The sequence below is a fragment of the Rhinolophus sinicus genome, linkage group LG10, assembly GCF_036562045.2.
Source record: "Rhinolophus sinicus isolate RSC01 linkage group LG10, ASM3656204v1, whole genome shotgun sequence".
NCBI lineage: Eukaryota > Metazoa > Chordata > Mammalia > Chiroptera > Rhinolophidae > Rhinolophus > Rhinolophus sinicus.
The window spans coordinates 105,018,041-105,030,002 of NC_133759.1; the positions used below are offsets into that span (position 1 = coordinate 105,018,041).

The 11,962-nt window shown below is 50.7% G+C and overlaps 1 protein-coding gene across 2 annotated transcripts in view; it reads right to left on the minus strand.

Moving 5' to 3' along the window:
* SH3PXD2B (SH3 and PX domains 2B) overlaps positions 1-6,601 on the minus strand; it is an 84,425-nt gene extending 77,824 nt beyond the window's left edge. For both annotated transcript variants that reach the window (XM_019741295.2, XM_074313901.1), the window contains exon 1: positions 6,386-6,601. In XM_019741295.2, the coding sequence (XP_019596854.1) occupies positions 6,386-6,460 (75 nt within the window). In that variant the 5' untranslated portion in view covers positions 6,461-6,601. The remainder of the gene's footprint in view (positions 1-6,385) is intronic.
* Positions 6,602-11,962: the final 5,361 nt, after the last annotated feature.

Below are 11,962 nucleotides of genomic sequence, written 5' to 3' on the forward strand. Positions count from 1 at the left end.
CACAACAGGAGCCCAGAGTATAAGAGAAACAGGCTGAGGCACCTCCTACTGAGATGACGGTGTCAGGTGAGATGAGGAGCCTGGCTCCCTGCACCTGTCCGCCCGAGGGATCAGGAGGGCGCAGTGCAGCTGATGAGGCCCAAGAAAGCAACAGCCATTTTTTGAAAAAACCTACCCGAGGGGCCTTAATGTGTACTAAGGGCACTACACGTGTGTAACACAGAGCGCAGGACAACACACCTGTAAAGCAGGTAGACAGGCTCTGCCTTACTCACGGGCCTATCCCAGGGGCAGCAGGTGTCCAGCCTGGAGCAGGCACGCTACAAATGCCTCTTGATTGAAAGAGCACGGAAAACACACAGCATGCCCCAAGGGCAGCTGGTGGGAAAGGGGCAGAGATTTCGGTAATGGCTATTATTAATATTGCTTTTCCTGGCTGTCATCCATCGAGTGCCTTCTATGTAGGAGAAGTCGGGCTCAGTATTGTGTGACATGAGTTCATCTGCACAACTGCCCTACACTTACAGGTAAGCACTATGACGACCCCCATCTTACAGACGCTCAGGTAGCTTGTCGGCGAGGTCACCCAGCTGAGGAGTGCTAGAAGACGACTCCAGGCCAGGTCTTTCCATCTCAAAGGTCATGGTGGGTCCTAAGAACCGCGCTAGTTGCTGCCAATCAGCCCCACGCCCCCAGAAGGGATGGAGTGGACTGAGCGCATGTTATCACAGCAGCACACAAAGTCTTAGAAGGAAGACACCGAACTCACGTACAGATGCAGACACGCGCACTGTGAGCTGTGGGAGGCACCCACAGCCATGCAGAACTGGAATCCAGATACGTTTGTCTCTAACACCCAAGTTCTTTCCACTGAAGTTTGCTGCCCTGCTCTGCATGTTTCTGCAAAAGGGGATGCCAGGGCTGGCTGGGGAGAGGCAACTGGTGGCTGGAAAACAGAATGCAACTATTCTGGGCAGCAGATCCACAGCCTGTTCCAGACCACTGAGCTCACCAGCCAGAGGCCTCCCACAGACCAGATGAGAACGCCAGTAACGCCTGTAAGGTGTGACCTGCCCTGCAAATCTCAGCTGCTCAGAACAGTGACCCCTGGGATCAGAGCAGGGGAAACCAAAGAGGGAGGCTTTAAGGTTGCAGGCACAGGGCCTGCCAACCCATCACTCCAGGGGCATAATCAACCCAGGGCTGCCCTGGAGTGAGAATGACTAAGGGCTGGTGGAAGCTGATGGAATGAGGGAAGGGCCAGGATGGGGAAACTGGGGCCCATAAGCTCAAGTGACCTGCCCAATGTTACTTGGCTCAGGGGTGGGAGCCCAGGGATGCTGACTCACTCAGACACACAGGCATCTGCCTCATCCCCACACTTCCTCTCCCTGCTGTGTGACGTCCAGCAGTGCCTCTACGTCTCTGAGCCTCCAGTCTCAAGGGGAAAGTAGAAACGCTAATGTAATGACCTAAAAGATTAGGGTCCTAAATGTATTAAATAAAGCATACAAGTTAACAGGCGACAAATAACCCAATAAACCTGAAAAGGGAGCGAAAGATAAAACAGGCAATTCAAAGAAGAGAAAACTCAAATGGCGGATAAAAGCAAACACTACTGTATTATTCTGCACTGCCCAGATTGGCAAAAACTAAAAAGTCTGACAATTCTGTGTTAGCAAGAACACAGAACTAGGACCCACAGACACTCCTCCCAGGAATATCAATGCAAAGGTAAAAATGCATAAGCCCCAGGACCCAGCAATCCCACTGTGGGCAAAAGCAAACTGCTGAGAACACCCTAAAAGTCCCCACTAGGAGCTCAAATAAATTGGGATATATTAATAAGTGGAATATTAAACAGCAGTTAAAATGAACTGGAATCACAGTATCAACACAGATCTCCTAAGTGCAATGTTTTTATATAGTTTTTGGGAGTGTTAAAAAGATAAAAACATTAAAAGGTGCATGGGCTGAGGTGGGGAGGGGATTGATTGCAAATGGACACGAGGGATCTTTTTTGGGGTGATGGAAATGTTACAAAACTGGACTGTGGTGATGGCTGCACAGCTCTATAAATTTACTTTAAAAACCAGCAAACTATACACTTACAATGGGTGAATTTTACAGTATGGAAATTATACCTCAATAAAGCTGTTAAAGAAAAAAAAATCCTATCTAATAGTTCTAATAGTCTTCTTTTTAAGTACACGGGAATGATAAACACCAAAGGCAGGATACTGGTTTTGTTTTTGTTGTTGTTGTTGTTTTTTTTGGAGGGGAGGATTGGGGAGGGTACACAGGGGGCTTTGCATCTGCAATGTTTTCTTTCTTTGTTTTTTAAAAATATTTCCTATCTTCATTTTTATTTTATTTTTTAAGGAGGGCACAGCTCACAGTGGCCCATGTGGGGATCGAACCGGAAACTTTGGTGTTACTAGCACCACGCTCTAACAGCTAACCAGCCACTCCGGCAATGTTTTATTTCTTAAAAAAATATAAATGATCAATGAAACAAATAAGGCAAAATGTAAAGATCTGACAGCTGGATGATGGATAGGTATTTATTTTATTCTATGTATCCATATATATGAAATAGTCTGTCAATATAATTAAAAAGTACCTATTTTAAAGAGCTGTTGTGATGAGTAAATACAGAGAGCTCAATCCAGTGCCTGGCCCCCAGGGACTGATCAGATTTCGGCTCTTATGAATATTGCTGCTCTAACTTCTACTGCCATCTTCCTCCTGTTCATATCTAGAGATCTCACTACAGAGAAGGCCAGCAACTCCTGATGACGAGGCCTCTTCTAAAGCCCCGGCTCCTGTACATGCCACTCCACTGTAGGAAGTGGGGCGATCCAAATAAAACCCACCAAACCCACAGGGGGAACTTCCTCCTCCCCTCAACCCAGTAGATAACCCAGCCCCAGCGGATCTCCCCAGCATGTCACGCTTGAAAGCCACCCCGCCATTCATTCAGAAAGCCCTGGCTCTGGGGCAGGAAAGGTGCTGGCAGACAAAGCCAGCAGCCCTTAAAGTTTACCTCCCTGCCTCTGAAAAAGGGCGGCTCCAGGGGAGCCCTCTCCAAATAATATCATTGATATTACCATCAACCACAATCCCTTCCATCTGGTGCATTTCAGAGGCTCTGAGAGCTTCCGCCTCTGCATTCTTTAGACCTGGCCTGTGGCTCTGCCCACAGGTGAATGAGGCTGGGGTCGGGCATGGAGAGGATGCCACCCTGATAATGGAGAAGAGGCCATTTCAGGTGGAACAGGTGACCGAGCCCTAGCAGGCAGCCCCAAGCTCCAGGTGAAGTTCTCCAACGATATCTCCAGTACCTGTGACCTGTTCCCTCCAAGGCAACTGAGTGATGGGCGGGCAGTGTTTGAGCTAGCCACAAATGGGGAGAGGGCTAGAGGGGAGTTAGGAGTCTTGGTAACCAGAGGTCTCCACAACTGACTGACATATTACAATACAGTGGTTGGGGTTAGGTATGTGTGTGATTTTGCCCCCTGGGCGACGTGTCTGAAGACATTTTTGGCTGTAAAATTGGGCAGGAGGATGCTACTGGCATCTAGTGGATTCAAGCCAGGGATGCTGCTGAACGTTCTACAAAGCACAGGACAGCCTGCCACAGCAAAGATGAGATGGCCCAAAATGTCAGCAATGTTGAGGTGGAGAAATTCTGCCCGAGGCAACTAACAGTGTTTACAACTTGCAGATTATAGAAACTGGAGCCAAGAGAGGTAAGTCCACCAACCCGAGGTGACACAGCAGGAAGGAGCAGAGCCCAGGACATCCACCTCCCCTGCGCAAGCTCTCTTCAGGGTGGCTGGGACAGGTTCAGAAAGGAGGCTACCAAACAGCAGGAAAGTCTGGTGCCATGAGGATCACTGCCTCCGTGCCCACTCCTTCCAGAGCAGTGGGCTGGGTGTGGCTTGAGCACAGGAGTGGGGGGTGCTGGCAGTTTCCAGTGGGTTCACATTCCCTGCCATCCCGGCACTAAATTTGCTCCATGCCTATGGATGACTCAGGCTTCATCATCTAAACCCATCACCCTTCCTCATCTGATGAACCCAAAAGGCTGGATAGAAAGGAGGGAGCCCCCCTTGAATCACAAGAGTGACTAAACCCACATGCAGAAAAATAAGTTCTTAGTGAAATTCCTCCCTATGTGACTTCCGCAGGTTTCCAATCAGAGTGACAGGGACACCACAGGGCAGGGAGGCAGGCATCTAACAGGTATGGAAAGCCAACCCTTCCAGTCACATGGTCCCGCCCCCTAAGAAGTGGGCACCCTCACCCCCAGCTTCCAGACGAGAAAACCGAGGTTCAGAGACGCCACACAGCTAGCAAGTTGTGAGGCCAAGATTTGAACCCAAATCCATATTTGAACATTTAGAGACTTGTCTCAAGGGACCCCTAAAAGGCGATTGAAAGCTTAGAAAGATGCCCCTCAAAGCGGCAGAATCTTCAAAAAACTGGCAGGGAGGGGTGTGACAAAGCAGAGAATGAAAAGCCTCAGAGTGGTTGGTCACAAATGATGACAGACTTCCCGGTTTTTTAGGGGACTTTGCTTAGGGAAACTCTGAGGGTATGGGATCTAGGAAGTGGTGTGGTCTGGTGGAACACTTTTGGGATTCAACACACTTCGATTTACACGCCTGCTCTGTCCCTGACTGTGACCCCAGGTATAGAACCTCACCTTTCTGAGCCTTAGTTTCCTCACCTGTCAAGTGGGCTCAAGAACCTCTGCCTCACATGACAGCAGAGGACAGGAGAGTGTGAACAATGGTGCACAGATCTGGGAGGAGGCAGCATGGAGCATTTCAGACTTCCTTGTTGCCATCTTGGTGAAAGTGTCTCATACCAAAGAGGCAAGTTGGTTACACACTCAACAGGCTCAAACAAGAAACCAAGATCTGGCAGCATTTGAAACAGTGGACAGACACACACATACACGCGCACACACACACACACAAAGAGAAAAGACAGTTTAGCTCAGTCCTGGAATCAAGGGAAATTTCACTCTATTTAAAGATGCCACAGGTCCAGGAAATAGCTTCCCACCGCCTGGCTAAGGGCTGAATAACCAGCTGCCCAGCCAATAACAATACAGACTCACACAGCACACCCGTTCTTGCAGGGCGCAGAGTGGATTCCGGCTATCTCCTTTCAGAATTTTATAGGCTGCTCATGGAGGGCATAGAAATCTGATTTATAAGAATGAGCCTCTTAAGAAAATAGATCCACAGACGACTTGCAGGGAGGCCAAGGAGCAGAATTTCACCAGCCAACGCCCTTTGCTATTCATTGTTCTACTCTTCTTTGTTAGGATTTTTTCCCTCCCTCTTGCTCTTTTTTCCTTCCTGGTGAACTTCTCTGCAGCTAGGCGCTGCCACTGCCCCCTTCTCACCACCAGAGACACCATAGCCCCCTTCCCTCCAATCGGGAGGCCTCCCCAAGGCCTCACCTGGGCCTAACCTCCCACAGCCCCATTAGCCCACCAACCAAAATCTATGAGGTGGTCCCAGGGTCCCTTGAACCCCGCAATTATCCTCCTAGGCTGCTGTGGAAGCCATTTCCCACCTGCGGGTCACCATCTGCCCCAGGTACACTTTCCATAGGCAGGGAAGGCCTGAATGCAGCTCCACCTTCTAGAACCTGTAGCCTCTTTGAGCCTCAGCCTTCCCATCTGCAAAATGAAGCCACTAACCCATTTTCTCAAGTCCTGGCCAGCTCTACCAGGATTCCCATTTTACAGAGGACGGTGCCAGGAGAAAACTTTCGTACATTTTTAAGTTATTGGAGAGGGCCATTTTTTTTTTTTTAAACCTTTTCAAGGGACAGGCACTCAAAGGATCCATTCTCAGAGATTTTTCTTCCATCGCTCAGCCTGGCTCCTCCAAAAGGACGGAGCCCAACTTGGCGATGCTTGGAGGGGCTACCTGTGGCTGCTCACTGCGGGTCCGAGTGCCTCTCGACAAGGAGGGGACAGGACCGGCGGCCCGAGAACGGGCGCTTCTCTCTGTCCCCTACACTGGCTGGGGCCAGACTTTTTCCACGGATGGGCAACACAGGAGAGGGGAGGGGGACATGGGGGAGATGGAAAGGGTAAGAGAAGCGGCAGAGAGTGCGGCGGGGGGGCCAGGAGGTTGGACGGGAAGGAAAACGGGGCAAAAGAGAGGAGGGGGAGGGGAGGGGGAGGAGCCGGGAGAGACCCGGGCGGCGCAGCAGCAGGGTGGAGGGGGGAGAGGAGGGGAGGGGGAGAGGTGGGGGGAGAAAGAGCAGGAGGCAGAAGTTTTCAGAGCCGAGGGGCTCCCTGTCGCTCCCGATGGGGCAGCGGCTGTAGGGGGCGTGGGGCCCGCGCAGCACTCACATAATGCTTGTTGGGCACCCGCCGCTTCTGCACGTCCAGCACCTTCACCTCCACGATGCTGCGCCGCGGCGGCATGGCCGCTCCTCCGCGGGGCCAAGCGCCGGTGCGGGGTGCGCGGGGTGCGGGAAGCCGAGCGCAATCCGAAGCCCGGGCCAAGCACGAGCCACAGCCACCGCCGCCGCCCTTCACTCCGCGCGCCCTGGAGCCGGCCCGCTGCGCCGCCCGCCCCCGGCCCGCCCCCCGACACGCCCCCGGCGCCGCCGGCCCGCCCCCCTTAAAGGGCCCGTCCCCCTACCCCCGCCCCCGGAGCTTGCGGACCCGGCTGGCCCACGTCCGGCCTCCTCCGGGCCTTTGTCCCCGCGCCCAGCCACCGCAACGAGGGAAGGGCGGCGCGCATCCGCCGTCCGTTCACTGTGTGACTGGATTCATTCCCGCACTCACTCTCGCCGGGAGCCATGGTCCAGCGCCGGATTTGAGGGCCGGACTCCCTGGTTCAAATTCTGGCTCTGCGACCTTGGACGAGTTGCTTAACCTCTCTGGGCTCAGTTCCTTATCTACAAAGTGGGCCTAGTAGTACTGCCCACCCACGATGGCTGTCCTCACGACTAAGTGTATGTGAAGCCATTGGCAGTGTCTGGGCTCAGTATACATGCTGGCAGTTGTGAACCCTGCGCCAAGCCCTGGGGATTCAGGGAGGAGCAGGAGGGCCAGTGGTTTCTTCTGGGTTCATAGTCTGAGAGATTTGGACAGAGGGAGAGAAAAACTGTAACAAATGCAAGTGCAATATAATTGCAAACATAGTAACAAAACAGACTAATAGGGTGGTGAATGCCGGAGGTGAATGAATGTTTGTTAACAAGGCCATTGATTCCCAAATGTGGGGCTCATACTCCATCCCAGGCGCACTGCCTCACTCTCTTCAGAAATGTTCTCTGAATCCTCCCAACAACTCTCCCAGGAAAAGGTGACTGACTGACCCATTGTACAGAGGAGGTAACTGAGAGCAGCCTCCAGAGTCAGAAGTGGTGGAGGGGGACCCATCCAGGCTGCAGGCATATTTCGCAAGTTGCAGTTAAGGGGGGGGCTGGGGCTGCTCCACACTTCATCCAGTTCCTGGCACTGAGGCATTTTCAGGAGACGTTGGTTGAACAAATGACTGAATGAATGTACACATCACTGCACGGATAGCAGGTTGGGGCCCCTGGCCAATGCTCTCACACTGGTGAGGATGAAAAAGGGACCACATACTAAACCTGACAAGCTCAGGAGAGGCCAGCATGGCAGGCCTTGCAAACTCAGAGACCAAAAGTAACTACAGATGTGGTTAGGATGGTCTGAACATAAAAATTCCTAACTAAAAGTGGGTCATAGCAGGTACTCCTGTCCTAGGCCTGTAGCTTCCTGGACAAAGGTCAATCTTTAACTTAAGTGAGCTTTCCATCGTCTTTCTGCATTTAAGATAAAATACCTTTGAAATGTCAGAGTAATCTCCTTTTCCAGACTCAGTGCAACAGAGCACAGGACCACAGAACCCCTCATTGTTATCTTGTTCCCCACATACCATGTCTGTGAGCTGTAAATGTTAATTAACTATCCTGTACCCACCAATGTAAAAGAAGTATGTGTTTCTCTGTGTTACTTCTTAACCAATCCCAGAGATTTCCCCTCTTAGCTTTCTCCCGCCCCCTTAATCTACCACCAATGGATTTCATGTAACCCTCCTTACGTCTCCTCCTTTGATTCTAATGTATAAAATAAGCTGCAAAACTGCCGTTCTCTGGAGCATTTTCTCAATCCATTGAGCTTTTGCTTCCCGGCAATTGTCATCAGTTTGGCTCAAATAAACTCATTAAAATTCTCTGCAGGATTGGATGTTTCTTATTTCGACACTAGTAATCAGGGCTCTTTCCAACTAGCCACATAGCTCCCCTCCAGGCCTGAAAGAGCCCAGGGCTCCCTCTCACCCCGGGTCCAAGGTCGGCCTTCGGAAAAGGGTGGGAGTCACCCAGGGAGGATGCTGCTCAGCAGCCCTGGCCAGGCTGCTGGGTAGTTCAGTGTGGATCGCTTTGGCTCGGCCCCTCCGTTTACCCCTCTGACTCCTTTGCAGGTTTTACCACCCTGCTTTGGCCCGGAGGCTGGCCTGTGTGGATTTGACTGATGGCCTCGTTGTCCTCTGGCTTCCTGTTGGTTTGGCCAATGGGAGGCCCTGGCAGGAGACTGAGGGCCGGAGGAGAGAGAGGGCTGGGTGGTCGTTTCCCCAGCTCCTTCCTGCAGGGCTGTCCTCACCAAAGGCACCCTCCATGCTGGCTCCCTCAGAGTTCCCGTATCCACCTTTCCCTGCTCAGGGTGGTAGCACGCCTGCTGGTACTTCACCATCCCCTTTGGGTTCCCCAAGCACTGCCCACACCTTTGTAAGTGGACTTAGTAAACTCTCCTCAGTGACCCAGTTTGATGGTGGCGTCTGTTTCGTGCCAGGAGCCTCACTGGTAGAATTCCTGTAAGGGACATTCTTCTGAAGCACCACTGTAAGTCAGAGGACTTGGAAATGTCCAGTATGGTAAAGGCCTGGCTTTTCCGTGCCTTTTACCTCACCCTCTGCATGAGCCGAACCTTCCTAATAAGGCAGAACCACAGAAGGCTGACGCTAGAGGAAATCTGTGAATCAGCCTGCTTCCTCGGTTTTCCCAGAAAGGCGAGAAGACCTGCCCCAGCCACACGCGGAGCCGCACCGCGGGGCCTTCAGCCCTCTGGAATACGTGCACCTCTTCAGCTGTGGCCGACCTGGCCTGGGGAGACAAACTTCCCTCCCAGCTGCCAAACACGCAGTACCTATGTCTTTCCATGCCCTTCCTCTGTTGTCTTTCTTCTTAAATTGTAGTAAAATATGCATGACTTAAATTTCCCATTTTAACCATGTGTAAGTGTACAGTTCAGTGGCACTAAGTACGTTCATATTATTGTGCAGCCATCACCACCGTCCGTCTCCAGAACTTTTTTGACCTTTCCAAACTAAAACTCTGTATCCAGTAAACACTAACTCCCCATTCCCCGCTCACTCCCGCCCCCTCCAGCCCCTGGCAACCACCACCTACCAAGTGTGTGACCTTGGGCAACTCACTGACCTCTCTGTACCTCCATCTCTGCATCTGTAAGATGGGCCAAGAATAATTCTGACCTCTTAGGCTTGGTCTGAGGGCTAAATGAGATAATACATGTAAAGCACACGCATTTTTGTTATTTTGCCAATCTGACATAGCTAAACATCTCCTTTTAACTTGCATTCAAATCTCAAACCTAATTTTAATCCTAACTCTGCCTTGAACTAAATCTACTCTTTCCTAGTCCTGAAGCCTCATCTCCCACCAGTTGCTTCCAATTTCCTTATATCCCAACAATAGAAATGACTTGTGATCCCCAGAAGAAAATACCTTCTGTTTTTTCCTATCTACATGCTTTGGGGTAAGCTAGTCTCTTCCCCACCTTGTCTGCCGGTGACTTCTTATTCAACCTTCAAAGCCCAGCTTGGATGTCACTTCCGCCCGGAAGCCCTGTGTCCCAGACATGTAATTGCTTCCTCCCCTGGCTATCACCATCCCTTGGCACGGCCATATTGCCTACTTATAGAGCTGACTTCCAAGGAGCTGGAATGGGTCTTATTTGTGTCACATCCCCCAGCATCTGGCACAGTCCAGCACAGAGAGACCTCAGGGAAATGCTTGTGGGCTGAATGAACTCATCTCCATCACTGTAAGTCCTTGGCCCTCCAGGGCTGGGCTTACTTTTGTCCCCAGCCAGGGGCCTCTTCTCATCAACCTTCACTGTGTCCACAATGCTTCTGGGAACACTGGCATTCTCCCTGATTGGGGTGTGGAGAGGACAGAGGACAGAGCAGAGAAGAAGGTAAATCTGCAGCCATATAGCTGACTTTATTCTTCTAAATTCTGGTTCTAGACAAGCATTTTGCAAGCTCAAGAGCTGCAGACCATAGAAAATCAATGCCGAAGCCGACGAAGCACAGAATTCCATATGGCAGGTTTAGTTGGGAGGAGGGCTACACATCTGAGGCGCATCGAGTCTATCAACCTGAATTAAGTTCTGGTCTTTTTATGATATCTGGTGTCTGCCAGGCTGGCAGGCTGCACTTCTCCCAAATCTCAAGTTCCCAGGATGACAGCCAGGCTCAGCAAGCTGAGGCCTGCTCCTTTTCTGCCTCTCTCCACCAACTGTCTCTGAGAAGGAATCAGGCTTCTTTCCAGGACAAAGGCGGAGGACTTGGAAAGAGATGCTCTCCCTCCAAGCTGCTGTCTGATTGGCTGGCACGGCAAGATGCTCATAATTAGCATGGCCAAACCTGCAAATGCCTAGTGGCCAGACACACAGGTCCTGGGAAATAGATCACGGCTGTAAGGAAGCAGGTTGAAAGCTAAGTTCCAGGTGCCCAGGCTGCAGGACACAGCTTGAGGGGTAGGGAGGAGGCTGAGAGAAGCTACATCTCAGGGGCAGGGAGAAACAGATCACAATTGCCTTCCTTCCATCTTCTCCCTTTTCCTGGCTGCCAACATTATTTTCCTCCTAAAAGGAAGCTCTCTGTTCATGATCCTCCTCTGCTCAGAAACCCTCACTGGCTCCCACTGCTCACAGACGGTCATGTGCTTTAGGGTGGCATTCAAGGCCTCCAGGACATCATCCTTTCAGTACTGCTTTCATCTCTACCTACTTTGTGTTTATAAATTGTTCGTATATATGTCTTTCCCTTACTTTGTCAAAGGATATGAGTGTGTATTGTAATATGACTTTTATTGAGCACCTACCTTATTTCCCCAAAAATAAGACCCGGTCTTATATTAAGCTTTGCTCCAAAAGACGCATTAGGGCTTATGTTCAGGGGGTGTTATCCTGAAAAATCATGCTAGGACTTATTTTCTGGTTAGGCCTTATTTTCGGGGAAACATGATACCAGGTGCTATGTATAGTGCCAGACATTCCATGTGCATTTCTTTATCTAATTTGCCCAATAGACCCTCAGTATGATTATTATTTTTCCTACTTGCAAGTGAGAAAACCAAAGCTTAGAGAGGTTGCCCAGGGTCTTGGCATGGGAAAATGGTGAAGCTAGAATTTGAACTCAGATCTACTGGGCTGCCTGCCCCATCTTCTCTCCATTGAAACAAAAGCCCCCTTGAGGACCTTGTCTTCTAAATGTTTGTATCCACTCCCCACCATAAGTAGGTGCCCCTCTGCTATAGACTGTTTGTGTTCCCCAAATTTCATGTTGAAATCAAATCCTCAGTCTGATGGTATCAGGAGGTGGGGGTCTCTGGGAAGTGATTAGGACATGAGGGCAGAGCCCTCATGAACGGGATTAGTGTCCTTATAACAGAGACTCTAGGCAGCTTCCTTGCTCCTTGGCCATGTGAGGACACAGTGAAAACACAACAGTTATGAACCAGGAAGTGAGCTCTTGCTACACTCCAAAAATGCCAGCTCCTTGCTCTTGGAATCCCTGGCCTCCAGAACTGTGAGAAATAAATTTCTGTTGTTTATAAGTTACCCAGTCTATAACATTTTGTTATAGCA